Source organism: Microtus ochrogaster, chromosome 22, assembly GCF_000317375.1.
Source record: "Microtus ochrogaster isolate Prairie Vole_2 chromosome 22, MicOch1.0, whole genome shotgun sequence".
NCBI lineage: Eukaryota > Metazoa > Chordata > Mammalia > Rodentia > Cricetidae > Microtus > Microtus ochrogaster.
In genome coordinates this window covers 12741011-12762684 of record NC_022023.1, presented here as the reverse complement: position 1 = coordinate 12762684, position 21674 = coordinate 12741011, and the positions used below count along the sequence as shown (strand labels likewise).

Sequence of the window (21674 nt, the reverse complement as noted above, 5' to 3'; positions counted from 1 at the left end):
CTTTTATACTAGTTACTGCAACTTACCAACCTTTTATACTAGTTACTGCAACTTACCAACCGTCCCGCACAACTGAGCACACTGATAAACTTAGGCTCTCGGGACTCAAAGTGACAAGGACAACAACAGCAGTTACCTCAGGAAGGAAAGCTGGGTAAGTCCCCACCAGAAAATAAAAGCACACAGTCTTCTGTCATAGCTACCTATGTGTGACCCTCGACAACATTTGCAAGTTAACCTGTCACACTTATTTCCTAAGAAAATTGTTTTCTTGTTTGCAATACAACCTCTGAAGCGCTACGCTGGAGTGGCAAGAGCAACCCAGGTTCAAAACAAACCTGGCATCTACTTTATAATGGAAGAAACTCTTTGCATAATCAAATGTACATTTATAGTTACCTTTATCAGACTATTACCAATCAATTTCAAGTGGCATAACCAGGTACCTGCGTTTAAAGAATGGCATAGGCACTCAAGTTCCACAGCCGGGTAGGCCTAACAAATGACTGGATTATTCCTTCAATCCAGCTTTCGGTAGACTGTGGATATATAAAGAAACTGTACAAACTGTGTAATAGCATGAGCCAGGGACCAATCCCAGGCCCTCTAGAGAGCTTAGATAATGCGTTTTAATATATAATCCTAGACGATCACCTTCCTGCTGTATGACAGAGTAGAATTCATTTTACGTATGGCAAACATACACCCTTTGGAATGTACCACAAAGGAGGGGACTTCCTATTATTAAGTAAGGCAGAATTCCTGGAACAACAATGTTGGATACATACACAGTAGTGAATCTGCTATTTTGTTCTCAAAGCAAAAACAAAACAGAAACAAAAAGGAAAAAAACCAAGTAAAACCTTTGGCTAGACCTCAGATCCTCCAAACAGGTGCACATAATCATAAAACTCATGGAGCAGGTTAGTCACTCGTTTGTATCCAAGACACAGTCTCAGCTGGCTCTTCCTAGAAAGTGATCCATTCTCTCTCAGTTTCTGTCCCAACTACCTTCTCTTCAGAGCTCACCTTAATGACAAGGGTCACCAGGTCGCTTTTCTGCCTTTCAACCCACCCAAGCACCTTTACCAATCTAATCTCATCTACAATTCGAGTACTTTGCCCTGGCTTTTTTTTCCTCCAATGGCTCCCTACCTGCTAATAAAAACCGTGAAGGAGCATTTTCATGACTAAGTATTTCACTGCTGACTAGAGATTCTCACTATCATCCTCTTACACAGGCTGCACACTGAAGCTCAAACGGGCCAGGTGAAGCGTTTAAGATGGCTAACTGCAGGGATAGAGCAAGTAGCCCGTCTCTTACAGTTCTGCAGGCCTGACAAGCTCTAAGGGACAAGACCCAGCCTGCCTCCTCCCTGAGTACCCTTTGCCTTTGAACGGCTGAGTAGTTTCGACTCCACCAGTCATTCTAAACTGAGTGGCAGCTACTAGAAGGAAGAGTTTCACTGGCGAGCAGACTCAGAAGGAAGCCATCTGATGGGGTCAAAGAAATGTCTATCCAACAAACAAATGTCAGCTACCCCGGCCTTTACCGTATCTACACTTGAAGCCTATCTTTTCCTACTGCCCCTGTTCACACACTGCCACTTCTAAGGCTTGTCACTACCTATCAGCTAAAGGCCCCTCCCTCCTCAAAGGACACATCTGACAGCTTCTCTTGGCCCAATTGGGTGACCCAACCCTCCAGTTCTCACAATTCTTACCTATCATTCCCCTGCCTCCCCAAATCATCACATTGCTCTGATTTGTCCCTAAAACCTCTACAGCTGGGCAGGTGGCAGCCTCAGAGATGTCTAGCTCCTCATAAATCTAACAAAACGCCGCAAACTTAGCAGATGTTCACGCAGTAGGCGATGAATTAAATATGATTCCTAGGAGATACCCTCTCCCATGACCACAGATGCTTTAATATTTCAAAAACTTTTCCATAATGTAACAAAAATTCAAGTTCAAATAGAAAAGCATTAGGTGAACGAAATCCTATGCAGAAGAATGCTAATCACCGGTTAACCCGATTACTACAAACGTTCTACAGACGCTTCTCTGACATGACATACACACACAACATCTTGGCAAGCATGGCTTTCATCACTTCAATGAAACATAGGGAGACATGTCTCCTTCGTTAGGAAAAAGTCATTTTAAAAGCATCTTACCATGGTCAACGTGAGCCAAGACACAGATATTCCTGATGTTGGCAGTGTTTTTCTGAAGCTGACTCATCTTATCAACGCCATTGAGCACCATGGTTGCTTACTTCCTGGGACAGAAAAGTAAACAAACGCAACTTACAAGTGATACAAAGTTTAAGGGTCTGGGAAAAACAACCACAACAGCCACAAAAATGGACAAACTGAGAAACAGATGCTGGCATTTACCAGCCACCTCAGACTTCTCAGCTGAGAACCCAAGGAATGTTTAGCCACATCGAATTCCCTCTGACCCCGACGGGATACGGCAGTACTGGCCCAAGTTCCACTGCAAAGTCCACACACCCTTAAGGTACCTGTGGAGTGCGCTGGGAGTTTCCGGATGGGCGGCGGCGCGATGAATCACGCAGCTGGGAGTCGGGTCCAGAGACGCCCAGCTAGGTGACAGTACGCTCTCGGGCACTCTGGCCCAAGACGACCACGGGAAAAGTGGACATCTCCCCCTTCCCCACTTTAGCCCCTCCGAAAGTCTGTCGATCTGGTCAAGCTGGCTGACTTTCACCAGACGAGAGGACCTCGGCCCCGCGACTGCACCGAGTGTCCTTAAAAGTTTCGGATCACGTGCTTGGGGACACAGCAGGTGCGTGACACATCGCCTACCCCACACCCCATTAAAAAAAAAAAGAAAGAAAGAAAGAAAAGAAAAGGCAAACCGAGGTCTGCAAGTCCTTCCTCCTTTCGGGCTCCGGGAGTCGCTGCCGGCGAGGGTCCCAGGCTCCGAAGAGGTGCGGCTGCTCGTGCCCTGCTCGCCTAGCCCTACCGACACGACCCCCCCTTCCCGGAGGGTTCCCACCACCATCCGGTCGCAGGCCTCCCTAGCAAGTCGCCACTCACCGGCTCCACGCCGCACTCGACTCACGCTTCTAAGGTTCCAGGAGTAACTCAAGCCGGAAGTCGCCGGCGCCGGGAGGCGGGGCCTGCAGGCCTGCGACCTGTGACCCGCACGCGCCTTGGTCGCCGCCGGAAGTCGCGTCGCTCCTCCCCGCCCCCCACGGAAATCCCTGGGTTGCCTTGACGACCGCGGACGCTGTGGCTGCGCTGAAGTGCCCGCTGAAGCCCTGAGGAGAAGGACGCTGGAGCCAAGGGCATGAGGAACTGGTGTCTGTGTCAGATTTGCATCTGCGGGTAAGAAACGGCTGGCGGCTGCGGCGACGTCGGGGCCGTAAGCACAGCTAACTCCTCGCTGCGCGCGCACACACACACACCTCTGTCTCTCTGTCTCTCGCTCTCTCTGTCTCTCTCTGTCTCTCTGTCTTTCACACACACACACACACAAGCTGTAAGCACCGCTAACTCCTAGCTGCGCGCACACACACACACCTCTGTCTCTCTCTCTCTCGCTCTCTCTGTCTCTCTCTGTCTCTCACACACACACACACACACACACACAAGCTGTAAGCATCGCTACACACACACACACACACACACACTTACTCTCTTGCCTGAGGGGCGAGTGCCCCGCAATGCCCCCACCTAACCCTCTATGAAGTGCGCTCTTTTTCTCTGCTTGGCTGGCTCCTGGAGCCAAACTTATTCTTCTTTGCAATCCCGGAGGCTTCCTATCCAGAGATTTAAACTGAAATACAGCCCGGTCCTGGTAAGTAGTATGAGCAAATATGGAATCTGGTCAGGAGAGAGTTCGTGCTCCCACCCACCAATTCTGCTGGTTAATTTAAAAGGAAAGATAGCCAAGGTCTTCGGTTTGCAAGCCGGGGCCTTCCATCCTCCAAACTTTATTGTTATTCATGTCCAGGCAGCGTTCTCTTGGGGGTCCCTCTGACAAATAAAAATGGCAGTAGTCCCCACCCTAAACCTCAGACTTGGTCTGTAAGAGCTGCCTAACAACCTTCCACCACCAGTAAACACTTTCTTCTCTTTCCTCAGCCTTAGCATTGACCCAGGGATTAGATCACCTTTGCTAAGTAAATATGAATAATGCCAAGCCCTTTGTATTTCTAATCGCCTTCCAAGGGCAACCACCTACAATACATGTTGGTTGAAAGCAATTTTTCTGCCTCTTTCATAATAACCATTGTATATAAGTATAGGTGGAAACATAACTTTTAAGGTGTAAATCTGGTGTGTAAGAAAAAAAATATTTTAATCTTTATTTACAGCATAAGTTCTTTTCCCATCCAGCCATTAAGAAATTCATTATACTGAGGACTCCGCATTCTTCAAATAATATCACTATCCAAGGAAGTGGGGCACTGCCCATGTAAGAAGAAATCCCTTTAAGCTTTGAAGCATGACTAGTAACATCTACTGAAAGGTCACTTGAAGAAACGTAGTTCCTTCGCGAGCAATGCCCCTGCTGCTCTCATTTTTATAAACGAGGCATGAGAACCTCTTGACAAAATGAAAAGTTACTATGACTTGCCTAGTTCTACTCAGACAGTGGCTTTAAAATGTGGCCGCCTCCATGGGACACTGTCTCAGAATGGAACAAAGACTCTTCACACCATCCCTCCCCACCCCATCTTTCCCTCCTGTCCTATTGGAAGGGAAGAGGTACGATGTTCCCTGTTATTTTTGTTGTTGAAGTCCATCTGTTAGGTACATTTGCATCACCAAGCAGGAACAAGGAGGAAGAGTCTGTGTGGCCATACATTTCCAGAGGGTACATACAGCCAGGCATGGTGGAGTTCTTGTTCCTGGAACATGAAGCAAGGCTTCTTACATGCTGGCAGACCAAGAAGTAGAAAAGCCTTTGGAATCAGTGGCTACGTTGCCATGTTTCAAGGGCTGTCATTAGTCATCAACTTCTACCAGGTAGGTGCCAGCTTCCAAAAGCATTCCAGAGTGGTTCCATCAGCTGGGAAGCAAGGGTTCACATTATGAACCTCAAATTCAGTTCCTTTGAACTCCCACTAGGGACCTCTGATATCACTTCTTTTTTTTTCCTTTTTTCCCATGAGAAGAGTTTCTCTGGGTAACAGCTCTAGCTGTCCCATAACTCACCTGCCTCTCTCTCCTGAGTGCTGGGATTACAGGTGTGCACCTCCACGCCTGGACGATTTCATCATTTCTATGAGCTGCCTCTTCAAAAAAGCAGGAAGATTTAACAACTGTAAACAGCTATAACTAACAGCGAAACTATAAAGCAGAAGGAAGAAAATTTCCTTTTAAGGATTGCAAATGCTTGACTTTTGCTTTCTGTATAATTTGTCTGCACCTTTTTGTCTCATGTCCACCCACAGTCTTTGGTATGTTGCACTGTGAAGACAGCACTTTGATGGACAGTAAAAACAAATCCCAGAGCTCTGACTGATGTCTTGCTAATCCGTGCAGCTCTATCAGAACTTTTACGTGTACCTGACCTGTGTACTCTGCTCCTGGATTGTCCTAGTCCCTGCGTGGGACAAAGTCACTCAGCACTTACAGCAGCCTCCTTTTCAGTGGGCCTTGCCGAGTCTCTGGACTCTCCTGACTTTAAAGCGTCTTAGGCACGTGGAAGAAAGCTGTGTAATCAGGATGCTGCCTAACATCTCCCGGCTCTAATCTCTCAGCCTCTGCTGTATCCCACGCCCGCCCCCACTACCAAAAGTGGAAGCTGTGCTCTGCCTCCTTCATTTCATAGCTATGTTCTGAATCAGAGCCGCCTCTAAGTGTCTGTCATAGGTGAAACCGAAACAGAAAGCTTGTCTGCCAGGCATCTAGGAAATTCCCTTGCTAGCTTTTCTATTTCAGTAGCGTAAAAAGTCACTAAAGTATTATGAGCAAAGCCACTTTATGCTACATAAGGCTACACTGTAATTTGCTTATTATTTTTACAAGCTTCTATGCAGAGGGGTAAGCTGTGCTAAAGTTCAAAGAGGTGAGGTCACTGGGATCCGGTTAATGTGCAATAACCACACAAGATGCTTGTAAGGCAAAATAAAGTTTCTGTTGATTTGTTTGTACAGACGGCATCGTTGTCCACATGGAGCCACAAGGGTTTATGAACATTCTGGCATATCTTGCCCCACAACGGAGTATCTGGAAAAATATCCAAAATATGGCAACGTTCTTCCACCTCAGAGTCTTAAACCCAAGCAAGAATTTCAAGCGTACCGTGGTAAAGTGGAAGGAGTAACTACATTTAAGTAAATATTGAGAAATGTTTCCTTATTTTTTTGATTAACTTTTCTGGCCTTAATAAAGTCTTCTTACTATTTTAATTTAACTATCTAGTTGAATTAAGTTGAACTAATTTGAGAAGCAAAAAGTGAATCAGAACTTGAGAAAAACAGGTAGAAATTAAGTTACTTTGGCAAAGAGAAGGAAAGGGAAAACGAGGTTTTATTGATTTTAATTGCCTAAAATATCCCATATTTATACAATTCACACTGTTACCACCATCTAGAGGAATGCCTCTCCTTCCTAATGTGTGTGTGTGTTTGCCCTCATACATGTGAGTGCAAGCATGTGTATGTGTGGGTATGTCTATGTCTATGTTCTAGTTTTTGCATCTCTGATTGGTATCTAATATATTAACCTGCAAAGGCAACTTTTTAAGCATGAAAATTTAATCTTATCATGATCCTGCTTGAAATACTTTAAACATCTGTTGTTTAGCGCCGACTCAGTCCCTTCTGTAACTACTACGTGGATTGTCAGACCTCTAGTTTGTTCTTCCTGTTTGGAATTCTCCCTCTTTCCCTAGCCGATACTCATCCAATCTGGAAACAGCAGCTCAGTTTTCCTTTGTAAATATCATCTCTGCCATCCTACCTTTTTAATTCAGCCTTTGAGGCCTCCCTCTTGTAACACAGTGTTCCGCACCAGCAGGACGTACATCTGTTGTTTTCTCAGCATTTCATCCTCAGCAACCTAGTATAATACCTGTTACCTTGAGTAGGACCCAACATTCCTCTAAGCAGGGCTTGGAACTCTCGCAGGATTCGCTCACGTTGATCATATTGACTGGAAAACTGAAGGGTGATTTATCTCTACAAACAATAAGTGTCATTCTATCCATGTTTCTAGAATATAGAAAGAGATTGTGTGAACATGTGTGAGATTTTTGATCTTGACAGCATAACTGTAGCTCAGTTAGGTGACTGTCAGAATTGACAGTGTGTATCTTTAAAACAATTATGATGTACATGATAATATTGTGCAACTTTATTTATAAGAATGTAAGGCATGGACAGGTTAACCAACTTATCCAAGGTTATGACGCTATGGAATGACATAACTAGGATGTGGATTCGGGCAGTCTGTTAGCCTTGACTCTGGTTTTCTCCGTTGGACTGTCTCAGCCCCACAGTACCACCTCTGTCGCAATAGTGTTAGATAATGCACAGCATGGCTGGATTCCCATTTCATCCCCATCCATGCCAGGGCTTCTGAGAGAGCGAGAATCCGAGTAAGACTCATATCTGTGCTATGAGCCTAACAATGTACAGGAAGATATTGTAGCTTCCCTAGGAAGTCGCTCTGCCTAAGTATAGTCTGTGTTGGCAAAGGTGGTTTTTAACAAGTTGGGTACAGAGTTAGTCTTAACAAATCTATCAGCTCATCAAATCTTTCTCTTCTACATTAGATTAAAAAATAAAATGAAGTTACTTGAGAATTTTACTCACAAGATCAAATTGAGATATTTCAGTTTTTAAAAACTAGGATTTTTTGTGTCTTTTCTTGTCATTGGATAGAGTCTTATAAAACAATTTAATTGCTTCTTTCAAATAATCAACTATCACCATTTTAATATCTCCTAGATTATTCAAGTAAGACAAAATTGAAGATTTCAGTACTGTAATAATCAAAACAGAAGAACCAGGGAAGCTATGTTTCACACACACATATATGTGTATATTTCAGGTCAGATTATCGTCCCTACGAAATAGTCAAACCACCTCGCCACATACCAGAAGAATATAAACCCAAACAGGGGAAAATTGATCTTGGTACTACCTACCAGCGAGATTTTAATCCTTTCAAAGTGCAGCCTGTGCTAAAAGTCCGGCCTGTGGAAAGACAACCAACTAAAAAGGGAAAGCTGGACACTGTCCCAACTTACAAAGGTAACTTGTCATTGTAAAGACAAAGGTGCCCCGCACCTAAAACTGCCAGCTTTGACCTTCACAGTCACCTCATCATTTTCTTGTACTGTTGTACTTTGCCACCAGCTAGGAAAAAGCATTCTTCGCTCTGACCAAAATAGTTTTGTTAGCAAAATCCAGTCACAAGTGAACACGCTGTCTCCTGGGGAGTCAGGAGTCCTGGACTCTGCTCCACATTTCTCCCCTATGTGGTCTGTGTCTCAGAACATCTTAAAAGAAAAGGACTGCACTGGCCAAGGGTCTAGGCTGCACTCGTCCCTTTGTGCCACTTAGTGCTGTCTTTGGCTCCCTTTCCTATCCGACAATGAGCTGAGATTCCGCAGAGAAAGTTGGAATTGTTGAAAAGACAAAATAGCAACTGTCCTCTTGACACAAATCCCAGACCAGTCTGTAAAACTAATGGATCAGTAGATTAACAAGCAGAATATTGCTTTTATACTCTAAAGGCTAGATTAGAGGATGAAGCTTTGATCGAGGAGCAGATTCTTGGTACTGTCATTTGGAACAGATAAGCATCTCCACCTCTCCTGGCCCAGCACTCTAGGTGACAGCAGAAAGGGCCTGCGAGTCTGGCTCACAGCAAGAAAGACGTGAGTATGCTTTCCAACTGTTAGCAGTTCATTACAAGAGTAGGCGCTGGCAACTATATGACCACCCGCCCTGAAAAAATCCTACAGGATGTTAAAGTCTTCATTTGAAAACAGAGCTTCTTGATATGAACTATTCTAGCTTTTTTTTCATTAGTAACACAGTTGCACATGCAGGCTTATATTCTTTCTGTTGGTTATGTGAAGTAGCTGAATGGGTGTGCTCCAATAATGAAACTTTTGCAAGAGTGTTGGCATATATAGTTAAGTAGGTAATAGCAATGAATACTTTAAAAACTCTTAGCATTAAATGGGTAAGTAAAATTCAAGATATCAATATATTATTATCTGTTGGGGAAGTTAGGAATAATGGCCTTTCTGATTTTGAAAAACTGAGTATATACACTGTTATAGAAAGGGCCAGTTATAAAGACTAAGGATGGTGAGTATAATCATACATCACAAGCAAATTACTGAGATACTGATATACATAAAAGATATTCTCAACATAAAAGATAATCTTTGGCATCTATGAAACCATAGTAATTTTCCTCTATGAGCTATATTTTAAAAACAGTAATAGTGTTTTCCTGGATGCTGTGTGCATATATGTAACACACACAGACACTAGGGTTTCAGATTTTCAGGCATGAAACAGCAACCTCAACTGTACTTAGTTGTGTGTGTGTAATTCAGAATACCTTCGTTAGAGCAGGTATCTCTTACAGTCTAAGAGTAGAGGGCAAAGGGAAAACAGAAACAGATTACTGTAGAGAGGAAAACACCCGGCAGTGCAGTCAGTGGATCTCTATTTCTGAACACGAGGTTTCATGAAACAGAAATGTGTCTGTCCTCAGCGTAGAAATTCATTCATATTAAAATGTAGATGCTAAAAATGGATTGCTGTGATTTGATGAAGGTCTTGGAACTCACTCTGCCCTGTGCTTATTGTAGAGAATACAGAGATATAGACTAGAGAGTTATTACTGACATTCAGAAATTTTATTGCCAATATAAGGAAGTAAAAATCTGTACATCAAAAACTATAAAACACAGTTCGAGACCAGCCTGGTCTACAGAGCTAGTTCCAGGACAGGCTCCAAAACCACAGAGAAACCCTGTCTCGAAAAAAAAAAAAAAAACACACACACACACAAATTGAAAGAAGCGGAAAGCTCTTTTGTATCCATGGATTGGGATAAATAGTATTTAAATGTCTGTGATACCAAAACAGTCTATAGATTGAATGCAATCACTATCAAAATTCCAGTGACATTTTCTCAGAAATAGCAAAAACAATTCTAAAATTTATATGACATCAAAGAAAACTAATAGACAAAACAGTTTGGATAAAGAACAAAGTCTGGTATAATATTTCCTGATTTCTAATTATTAAAAGGCTTCCATAATTAGTATGCTAATAACAAGAAAATGAACACACAGACCCATGGAACAGAATCAAGGGCTCAAGAATTTATATTAGCATATACAGCTAATTAATCTTCAACAAGGGAGCTATAGATACACAATGTAGAAAATAATATAATCTCTTCAATAATTTGTATTGGGAAAATTGGATAAGCCCCATACAAAAATAATAAAATGGGTCTTTGTACCACACACAAGTTAAAGCAGAGGAAAGACACAAATATAAGACCTAAAATTGTAAATCTCCAAGTAGAAATACTGACTTTGGGATTTGTTTCAGATAGGATGCCAAAAGCACAGACAACAAAAGCAAAAACACATAACTGGGATTACATAAAACTAAAGACTGCAACAAGAAGTGAAATGGCAACCTATGTATTTGCAAACCATATTTCAGATAAGGGGCTAATATCCAAAATATATAAGGAACTCAGAGTTTAGTACAAAACAAATCTTATTTAAGAATGATCCTTGAATCTGAATAAACATTCTTCCAAAGAAGACACAAATGATCAACGAGTGCATGAAAAAGAAAAGATTCTCAGAGTCACTAAGATAGGGAGATGCAGATGAAAACAAAGATCTGTTCTCATCTATTCTGTTGGATATTATCAAAAGATAAAAGAGAACCCTTGTTGTAAGAAAAATAATTTTGTACTCCTCTGCATAGGAGTATAAATGAAGCATTGTTATTTAAAATGCATAAAGGATTAGCAGAATTCTAATAAAGATGGGATAACAAAAACCTGAACTAATTCAAAAGAATGTAGGGAATTAGTTATGCGGGATGGGGAACATATGAGGGAAAGCTAATAGTGACATGTTCAAGCCTAGCTGGCTCATTCTTTGCTTTATATTTAAATATTTAAGAGTGGTTCATCATACAAGAGATTTAAAATCTGATGTCAAGAATTTCTATTTACATAAATTGTGGAAATTCTTTGAAAAAGATAATTCACCAAGTTAACTTAGGAAATAAAGTTCAAATAGATATGTTACCGAAACTGAATTTGAAGAATTGCAGGTGTAATTTGAAATGATAAAGAATTATCTGGGATTTCCAACTTCTGAGCAAGATGCAGAAAACTGAAGAGAGTGTTCGCAACCAAACACGGAAAACCTAAGTAGGTAATATGTAGAATCATAACTGGCCATGAATCCCTCAGGAAGCTGAGATCACAAGTCCACTAACAGAGCAAAACCAGAAGAGTGATCAATGCAAAGTGAATGTTACAGCTTGGAGACAAGAGAAAGGAAACAAACAAAAAAAATGTAATATTTCTCTCATTTATTACATCCCAACCATAGTACCCTCCTCTCCTCCCAGTCCCTCTCTCCCCACTCTGTCCCAGATCCACTTCTCTGTTTCCCTTCAGAAAAGGGCAGGGACCCCCAGGGATATCAACCAAATAAGCAAAAGAAGCTTCTTAACATGTAAGAAGAGCTGTCCCCGGAACTAACCACTGAGATCTACTCTAAAGGACAGGAGCATGGCAATGCTCTGCCTCTGCGGTACAGGGTAGACTGAGCTGGAGAAGGACAACAGATACCCTCCATGTACACACAGAAACCCAGGCACTGTTGGAAAAGGTCAGGATCTGGAGAGACACATTTCCTGAAGTGTGGAAAGCTAAAGATGGATTAGATGGATGGAAAACCTCCCTGCAAACCAGCCTCCAACCTGAATACAGGAGTTCTACCAAAGACACCCTGCTGGTCCCCTGAAGGTAAGCATAGCAACAGAGAGAGCCAAACTCAATTGTGCATTGAACCAAACTGCACTCAATAAAGCTCTGGCAAATGAACATGGATTCATTTACGATGTCTGTTTTTTCAAATTGTAAAAAGGGGGAGGTAAAGAGGGGGAAGGAAGACATTGTCATGAGACTAAAGGAAAACTCAGTCCAGGAAGGAGTCAGATAGTGGATCTACCAGGGAGTCAAAAAATTATGACTGATGGTCAGAAACAAGTGGAAAAATTAGCCAAGATATGGAAACTACAAAAAGGATAAAAAATTAATAGAGATGACAATGGCTTCCATAGGATTTCAGTAGATACGAGTACACCCAGGGAGGGAGAGGAGCAGTGAACTTCAGATAAATCAATATAAACAAACTGTAAGGAGGGGAAACAACATGAAGTGCCCAAAACTGTAGAACACTTGGAAGTAGGCCTGACACACATCACTTAGAACACCAGAAGATGGAAAAGAAAATGAATTATCTGAAGATTTAAGAGAATATTTTTCCAGCAATAATGAGTAACATCAAAATATTGACCAAGAAAGCTTTAAAACCCCCAAGAAGGTTACATTTATAATTTAAAACATCATGTAGAAACATACAGACTGATTAATATGAGAGACACTTTATTAATCCAGGCATAGTGGCACACACCTGTAACCCTGGTACTTGGTGAGTAGAGGCACAAGGATCAGAAGGTAAAGACATCCTTGGCCACACAGAGAGTTGAAGGCCAGCCTGAGCTACATGAAACTTTGTCTCAAAAACAACAAAAAAGAAGAGTGAGAACTAGGACCATGGAAACCAAAAGATAGTGTAGTTGCATCCTGAATATGCTGAAGGCTAGGACACAGAGGGAGTCTGCCAACCATATCAACCCTTAGTGAAAATATCTTTTATAAAGTATTTTTTTTCAGACAAGCAAAGAATTATCAGTAGATGTCATATGCAGTTTTAAGAGAAATTCTTCAGGTAAATGGAATACGAAGCAACAGAAACTTGGTCTTCATAAAGAGAAAAAAGTTCCCAGAAATAGGTGCAATGACAATATCATGTTTTTCTGGAGCAAAAATGCTATGAAATGTATGTTCATTTTGACTTTTTTTTTTTTTACCAATTATAGAAGTACAAAGTAAAAGAGGTAAGAATTGGAAATATGCTGTACCTTAGTTGTTACTCCTCAGTCACGTGATGTGTAACAATGTAGTCAACAGAAGACTGCTTTTACAACCATAGTCCACTAAGATGATGTCATAGGAGGAAAAAGACACCATGGAATGCCAATATTCCCATAGCAAAAGAACTGTAAAGATGCAGCTCTCTACGTCCCCATCAGTAAGGTGCACAGCTGCAAATGTAAATCAGAACCAGATCACTCAAAAGAACTTGGATTTGTGAAAAATTTGTATTGTACATTTTAAAGCAAGGGGGAAAAAAAAACTGGCCTGCAGGTCAAGTGCAGCCCACCGTTTTCTTTTTCCAAATAAAACTCAATTGACACACCAGTTCTTTTCCATACTACCTATTGCTGCATTCTGGACATTGACAGGATTGTGCATTTGCAGTAGACACTCCACATTTAGAGACTTGTGTTTAAGCCTAGGACATGTCTTCATGGCTATTACATCATAAACGTGTGTCAACACCTGCCCTGTGGTAATCCTGTCCCTGAGATTGGAAACTTAAAACGAAGTCGGCCTTAGCCTGCTTCATACTATCAAGACTTGTCTCTCACCCTCCAGGTTCTTCTTTCCTTTTTGAAAGCCCAGTTGCTCTGGTACGGGGAAATACTTTCTTCGACTCATTTACACAGTCATTGTTTCTTTCTCGTAGTCTCTTTGGCAGTAACTGTGAAACTATGGATCTTCACTAACACCTCTGATTTCCCTTTAGTTACTGCAAATAAAAATGCTATAGTTTTATTCTGTAGTTTCTAAAGAACAGAGTAGCTCAAGAACAAAGATCCCTAGTAAGGCTTCCTGTGGACTGGAAATGGGAAGTTATTGGGCACAGAGGGAGCTGGAGAGAAGCGCGCTGGCTAAGGTGTCCATGATCTCACTCGCAGCATCTTGCTTCATTCATCCTCCTTCCCTTGTTGCTATCCTCCCGACCAGCTTCTCCGGCTACCTGTGTCTTGTTTCTATACGAGTCTTTCCGTATATGGCTCCCGTCTGCCATCAACCTGCAGCACTACCTCATGCCATTCTTTTATGATCTTCCACCTGGCTCTTGATTTTCAACTTTAGGCTCACAATACTGGTCTAGTTCATTTGGCTTCATTGAATCTGGTAATTTAAAGATTGTCTGCTCTTTGACTGGGCTTTCACTCACTAAACATCAGTAGCTTAAATATTTAGTTTAAAACTCAACAGGAATGCCTCTGAATGAGGGCTTTTTTCTTCCTAATTGATAGCCACATAGTAAGCATTCAAGGCTGAACTATTTCAGTTGTCATTCCCTAGACTCTGGTTCATATTCTATTCTCTTACTTTATGTATAAAATACTTGCCTTTTATAAATTAACTTTTGATATTAAAAATGTCCTGGGGATGCAGTAAATTTTATATTTATTAGCTTACTGCATTATCTAGTATGTAAAATACTTGTCACTTAGAAATTAATGCTCAGTGTTCTAAAAGACTGTGTGGTGAAGGAAATTTTACCACATTGCTCAGCTTACTACTTTTCCGTCTAGAGATAGATTACACAAAGAAGCCCTCACGGAAATATAAGCACTTCCACTTTCCATCTATGCTTTAAGCAAGCTGTAGGTTTTGGATTTCTAACTCTCAGCCCTAATGTTCACTTCTAAATTGCACATACAGTTTCAAACATACTCAGTTTGGGCTCCTGATCTCTAAATGATACTGTATCTCTTGGGACTGTCTTAAAGCCCAATAATCCATGGAATCTTGCATCTTTGATCAAAATCAAATTGAAATTTGAAATTTTTCCTTCTTCATAGGACTTTTAATTTTCACTAATAGGATCCTGGAGGTCATACGGTGAGTTTTTAAGATACTTAAGATACTTAAAAAGTTGATCAATTGTCTTGTAAATGTTTTGGTCTTGCAAACTTATCTGTCTCATGAGATGCATAACCAAGACCTTGACTTCTTCCTCTTTGAGGCTTCTCATGCCCTGAATCTTACAGCTGACCCTGGTACTTTGTGAGCTGTAGTGAAAATGCTTGCCAGTACATTTTACACTGTCTTCACCACAACACAGCCTACTTAACCTTCTGTCCACACTCAGGGTCATGCGTACCACATGCTCTTGTGTGTAATCAGACACCTACTGGAAGTAGAAAATTAGCTATCCTCAAGAGGGAGATGCATAGAAAAAGACAGAAAAGAAACAAAAAGAACAAACATGGGGGAAACATCATAGCTTGTGCCAGTCTTTATGTATCTAAAAGAAATCAGAGGATGATTGGCGGTGAGAGAAACAAGTCAGGATTCCTTGAAGAAAGATATTTTCCTCGGTACTTAAAAAATGTTTTGTTTGTTCTAATTTTCAAGATGATTATAGATCTTGGGAGATTCAGAAATGCGAACTGTGTAAACCAGAGCAATCTTACCATCCCCCAGACGTGAAATTTGGAAACTCAACTACATTTCAGGATGACTATGTTCCCCGGGAGATAAAGCCAAGGCAAAGCTTTAAGCCCTGCTCTGCGGTCAAGTGTTCAGTAGGCCCCTTTGATGGCAATACAAGTCATCGCCGAGATTACGTACCTCATCAGCTCGAAGTCAAGTTCGAAAGACCAAAGGAAGTTTATAAGCCTACTGATCAGCCTTTTGAGGATCTCACCACACACCGGAATGACTTTCAGGGCTTTACTGGAGAAACTGCAAAAATCTGCAGACCTGCCTACAACAGAGTAACCCAAAACGCTCCGTTCAATGGGAGCACTGAATTCCGCGACAGTTTCCAACCATGGGAAGTCCCACCACCCAAAGTCAAGGAAGTAGCGGAGTATGTGCCCCCTCAAGGAAGCATGCAGCTAGACAGCACCAGCCACCTGGACTATGTTCCCTATCAGGCCAGCCGTGTTGCTGCCATCAGGCCGGTTTCTCACAGAAGGAAAAGCAATTTTCCTTTCCAAGGAAAAAGCACCATGAAGGAAGATTTCCAAGCATGGGAAAGTTGTCGTCAAGGGCTTATTAAGCAGCAGCAACAGATTCCCAACCCATCCGGGAAATTTGATGGTTTGACCACTTTCCGATCTCACTTTGTGCCCCATGAGTTGATCCCAGTGGAGAGCTGCAAACCTTTAAATGCCACTGTGAAGAGCTCGGTTCCACTTGACGATGTCACCATGTATTCCATACAGTACACACCAAAGAAACAGGAAATCTGCCCGGCTAGCTATCCTTCTCCTCCAGGTTATGTATTTGAAAGTACAAATTCCCAAGGACATAAGTTCTTTCGCAAGATCATTCCTGCAGTGAAGGCCTTTTAGGAATCAAATAATTTTTATAAGAATGCTAATGAGAGTTCAGTTTTTAAGTGAAAACCTAAATTTTATAGTGAAAAATATTTTAAGAGATATATTATTTTTAGCTTTTTAAACAAGTTGGGACATATAGATCAGAATTCCCACATCCATTTATGTACTAATAGTTTAACCAAGAATGCTCATTGTCGCTCTTGTGTTTTGTGTTTTGAGCTGGGGCCTCCCTAGTCTTTCCAGGCTAGCCTGGGACTTGCAGGCTCCCTCTGTCAGGCTCCTGATCCAAGATCATTCTTTAGTGAATGTTTCTGAAGGTTCAGTGATGCGCATGCTCACCTCCACATGCTGGCGTGTAGCTTGTCCTCCGTCTATTGCCATTTTTACGTCTTTCTATAGTTACACAATGCTACAGCTACTCTCTCTGTCATGTATCAAGTACATTGGGACTGTCTAGAACAAAATTGGAGATGAGATATGGATTGAACTTCCAAAAAAAGTCTAGGGTTTACTCATTCATTCATTCATTCATTCTTTTTTTCATTTAACTTCAACCTATTTACAGAGCCTAGACCAAGTCATTGGTCTAGTAATGTCATTACCAACATTGGTTGGCAATGTCAGAGACTTCTGCTCTGCTCCTTGCCTATTCAACATAGCTAGAGGCATTGCTCTTTGTTTTTTTTTCTTTTTTTCCTACAGAAATATGTTTATTGAAAACTTACATTTAGACAATTAATAACTTGAACACGAGCAAGATAGCTTCAGGAACATAAACATAATATCTCAGAGTGTTCTAAATACTACATCTCCTCTAATCTGAAGGGAGATAACCAAGATTCTATCTTGCATAGGGGCTTGGGTGCCATTAAGCCAAGAAAACTGTTTTTAAACTAAATTCTTATTTTACAAATAACACAACTAGCCCCAGCCCATGGATGGTAAAATCTTCAAACACCTAGCAAGTACTGTGTTTCACATGTGAGGCATTGCTCTTTGAAAGGCCCTCTGGACTGGAAATCAGAGGACCAGAGTTCAAGTACTAAGATCATCAGTTTCTATTTGTGCCACTGTAAGCAAGCTGATACCTCTCCTCTGTGATTCATATATAAAGAACATTAGTTCTGCCTACCTCACAGAAGTTCATTGGGAGCGTTCGAGTCATGCAATACATTTGAATGCATAAGGCACACATGTGAAGGGGTGATTAACTAACCCTCAGCTACCTTTTGTACTTACTTTTTCCTTTTCAAATTAGGAGAGTTATAGACTTAGTACTCATTACAGCAAGGATTGTAAAACAATCCTTGAGTTTATGAGTAATATGTATTTGTGAGAGGCATCCACACACTGTAGAGTCACAAGAACCCTGTAAGTAATGGCAGAGAATAGAGAACTTAGATTAAATGCTTTGTTGTGAATGGCTGTATTTTCAAAGAGAAAACTATTTGCTAGAGCAGTTTTGGGGAAGCCTTCCAGCTCTGAGAAAATCTTCAGGAGAAACCTGTGCACCCAGTGGCCACACCAAGAATCACTAGCACGAGCTGTAATACCTTGTTCACCACTGAAAGTATACAGATAAGTGTAAAGAAGGAAGGGGAAGAGATGCCACTAAGGGACATGGAAATAGCATACTATATTTATAAATGTTGAAAGGTTCCAGTGAACTAAGATCAAGTGATTACTTTAATAAATGATTGTATATGGAAGAACAATATTGACTTTAAAATGAATTTTAATGTCTTCATAGTTGTTTAAGAATATATACTGGGGATGAATTCATAGTATTTTATTCAATATTTCTAATTAATCGAAAGGCATTTTCCATATTTGCATTTATTATAAATGTATAATGTCTGAAAAACTTTTTATGTATAATTAATAAATGGATTGATCTTCATGAAGTCATTTCTGTATTATTTTATTTGAGCTAGAACTTCTAAATAAATTCCTAGTTAGATAAACCTATACATAAATAGATACCCACTATTTTAAAATAGAAAATATTACTATAATAATCAATATTTTAAATTGGATAGTGCACACCATTCTCTTCATTCTAGCTCCTATGTTTAATATCCAGATCCCTCTGTAATTTGATGGGGTTGGCCTCCTCTCTGAACAAATGTCATCCTTAAGAAGTATCTACTGGTGTTTTCTGAAGCAGTCTTCCTTAGGCTAAGAACACAATGACAACTGTTTGTCACACTGTAACCTAATATAATAGATGTGAAAATAGAAATTGGGACAGATCATAACTAAGACATTCAACTGGGAGTCAGAAACATCTTCCTTAACGAGTGCCAGCTGAGTTGAAGAAATAAGGATGAAGAAAAATGGCAGGGATCATATCCTAATTTGCTTCTATTGCTGTGATAAAGACAATGACCAAAAACAACTTGGGAGGCACTGAAAGCAACTCCCAGAGAAGATAGACTATACCGCTTACAGTCTGTCACGAAGGGAATTCATCTGAGGGATGCACCCAAAGCAGGAACGGGCAGGCAAAAACTGAAGGAGAAGCCACAGAGGAGCATTACTTACTGGCTCTCCATGGCTTGCTCGCCTACTTTCCTATGCAGCCCTAGACCATAGGCTCAGGGCAGCCCTGCCATACTAGACTAGACCCTGCCTCATCAACTGTTAAGACAATGCTCACAGATGCGCCTAGAGGCCAATCTGATGGGAGCATTTCCTCCACTGAGATTCCCTCTTTCTCTATGTCTCTAGTTTGTGCTATGCTGATAAAAAAACTAACCACACATTTTTTTTTGTAGTACTGGTTTGGTCTTTCTTTTTCTTTCTTTTCTTTCTTTTTTTCTTTCTTTCTTCCTTCCTTCCTTTGCTTCTTTATTTCTCTGGTTTTTTTTTTTTGTTGTTGTTGTTCTCTTTCCTCCTTTGAGAGAGAGAAGGGGGAATGGGCAAACATGAACATGAAGTTAGATGGGGAGGCTCTGGGAGGAGTTGGGACAGGGAAATAATATGACTAAAAGACACCATATGAAAAAAATAAACTAACTGGCAAAGCTGAACCCTTGTCAATATGACACATAACTACATCACTAGCAAACTATTAAACTATAACCAGTCCTTTCTTGTTTATCCCCAAGATCTCATGCTACTATCGCAATATAAAACATAGTACAGCTTCAAAAGTTACACTATCTTTTTAAAAAATTCAAATGGTGTCTTTAAAATAGTCATCTCTTTAAAAATCCAAAGTCTCTCAACTATTTTCTCCTGTTAAATGAAAGTTAATTTTTTTTTTTATTCCAAGAGGGAAGACCCAAGACACAGTTACAATGAAATCAAAGCAAAACCAACACCCATCAGTATAAGTAGCTTGGTACTCAATGTCATGAACTTACTCCTGATCTGGGCTCCAAAGGCATGGACAGCTCCACCTGTTTATCGTCTGCACCACACCCTGCTGGTCTCATTGGATCAGGCCAGCTCCGCTCCTTACCTGCTGTTACCCTTAATCACACCTCTGTTCTTACATCTCCAATATACTGAGGTTTCTTGTGCGGTTTCACCTTCATCAGTGGCCTCCTGGCCTCTATACTAGGACTCCAAACCTGCCACATGATGCTGAACCTCAGCCTTTCTCCAGGATTCCTTTGATTCTGGAGCTTCCACTGCTCCAGAGGCTTCATCTTGGCCAATGGTCTCTCGTGGGCTCGCACAAGGCCAAGCCCAGCTGTTCTCCATGACCACTTTAGCTTTGCTGCTTCTGTGTGGCCCAAACCAGCACCACGTGCGAGCACTGTTACACAGTACCAAGTTCAGCAGCCAGCTTGAGAGGCTGCCTTGAACCTCTGCGGACCTCTGCTGACGCTAAGAGAAGACTTTGAAGATTTCACCTCAGTGATGCTAATCTCTTATTAACCAAAGCTAATTCTTCAGCCCACCTGTCCCAGAAGCTAGAGATTTTTAATCAAAATATATTAGACAAATAGCCCTGACAGTCTTTACTTCCCTCTGCAACTTCACAAACCAGGACTCCATCATCTGACTTAACACTCTTATCTTCCAAGATCCTACAGAACAGTCCATTAAACTTTGAACACTCAGTGGCTTTTCCAGCCCAGTGTTCCAAAGCCATGGCCAGTTTTGTTACATCAATACCTTGTGGTTTGAGTAAGTTTCTGTTCTAATTTGCTTTTTGTTGCTGTGATAAATGCCATGACCAACAGAAAATGGAAGAGAAAAGGGTTTATTTCACGTTATGTCTTACAGTCCATCCCAAAGGGAAGTCTGCCGACCTAGGGACCTAGAAGTATGAAGAGAAGCAGAGATTGTGGAGGATTACTGTCTACCGGCTTGCTCTTCATGGTTTTCTTAATCTACATTCTTATAAAGCCTAGGACTACTTACCCTGGGGTCCTACAATGGGAAGGAACCTCCCATAGCAATCAGTAAAATCAAGAAAATGACACAGGGACTGGAGACATTGCTCAGTGGTTAAGATCTCCCAGAGGATCTAATTCCCACCTGGTGGTTTATAGCCAATCTAATTGCTTTTCCAGGAGCTACAACAACCTCTTCTGGCCTTTTTAAGGCATGTATATGGTCCGCATCTGTACACACAGGCAAAACCACATTCACATGAAATAAATTTTGATGAAGCAAAAATGTCAGGTTGGAGCAATGGCTCAGCGATTAAGAGCACTGGCTGCGCTTCCAGGGGTCCTGAGTTCAATTCCAAGCAATCATGTGGCAGATCACAATTAGAATGTCCTCTTCTTGCCTGTAGCCATACACGCAGACAAAGGACAAAAAAAGATAAATCTTAAAAAAAAAAAAGAAGCAAAAATGCCTTGTAACTCTCAGGTCTCGTTTGATAGCTGTGCGTCACAGAAGGAACCCACCGCAGGAACCTGGAGGAAGGAACTGAAGCAGAGGCCGTGGAGGAGTGCTGTTTCACTGGCTTGATTCAGCCTGCTTTCCTATACCATCCAGGGCCACCTTCCCAACAGTGGCAGTGACCTGGGCCCTCACACGACACATCAACCAGTAAGAAAATGTCTCAAAGGCTTGGCTACAGGGAAATCTGAAGTCTCCGTCACATTAGCTGTCAGACCCATTCTGATGAGAGAAACAACAACAAACGCAAACAAACAAAACAACCCAACAATTTCAGAAACACACGAGGTATACAGTTGAGCATCACAAAGTCACCACC

General features: G+C 41.4%; 2 protein-coding genes across 4 annotated transcripts in view; one reads left to right on the top strand and one right to left on the bottom strand.

The window, feature by feature from the left end:
• Window positions 1–3135, bottom strand: part of Efl1 (elongation factor like GTPase 1) — a 100326-nt gene extending 97191 nt beyond the window's left edge. Inside the window, exons 1-2 of one of the 2 annotated variants that reach the window (XM_005357682.3) lie at window positions 3066–3135; window positions 2178–2281 (exon numbers count right to left, since the gene is read on the bottom strand). In XM_005357682.3, coding sequence (XP_005357739.1) covers window positions 2178–2268 — 91 coding nt within the window. In that variant the 5' untranslated portion in view covers window positions 2269–2281; window positions 3066–3135. Of the gene's footprint in view, window positions 1–2177; window positions 2282–3065 lie in introns of those variants that run through there. The other variant, XM_026784390.1, reaches the window with a different exon arrangement.
• A 114-nt stretch (window positions 3136–3249) lies between these two features.
• Saxo2 (stabilizer of axonemal microtubules 2) lies at window positions 3250–18302 on the top strand. Of its 2 annotated transcripts, XM_005357680.3 has the most exons (4): window positions 3250–3356; window positions 6137–6316; window positions 8037–8239; window positions 15558–18302. In XM_005357680.3, the coding sequence occupies exons 1-4, from the start codon at window positions 3319–3321 to the stop codon at window positions 16499–16501; spliced, it is 1365 nt and encodes a 454-aa protein (XP_005357737.1). In that variant the 5' UTR covers window positions 3250–3318; the 3' UTR covers window positions 16502–18302. The 2 variants fall into 2 exon arrangements, 1 of the variants encoding a protein (XP_005357737.1); XR_003377927.1 differs by lacking the exons at window positions 8037–8239; window positions 15558–18302 and having other exon boundaries at window positions 3281–3356; window positions 4371–6320.
• Window positions 18303–21674: the final 3372 nt, after the last annotated feature.

Bases quoted from the DNA above. Each gene is read 5' to 3' on its own strand.
- Saxo2 (XM_005357680.3), top strand. From the start codon at position 3,319: ATGAGGAACTGGTGTCTGTGTCAGATTTGCATCTGCGG. The intron at 3,357-6,136 runs GTAAGAAACGGC...TTGTTTGTACAG, and splicing joins TGTCAGATTTGCATCTGCGG to ACGGCATCGTTGTCCACATG. The intron at 6,317-8,036 runs GTAAATATTGAG...TGTATATTTCAG, and splicing joins GAAGGAGTAACTACATTTAA to GTCAGATTATCGTCCCTACG.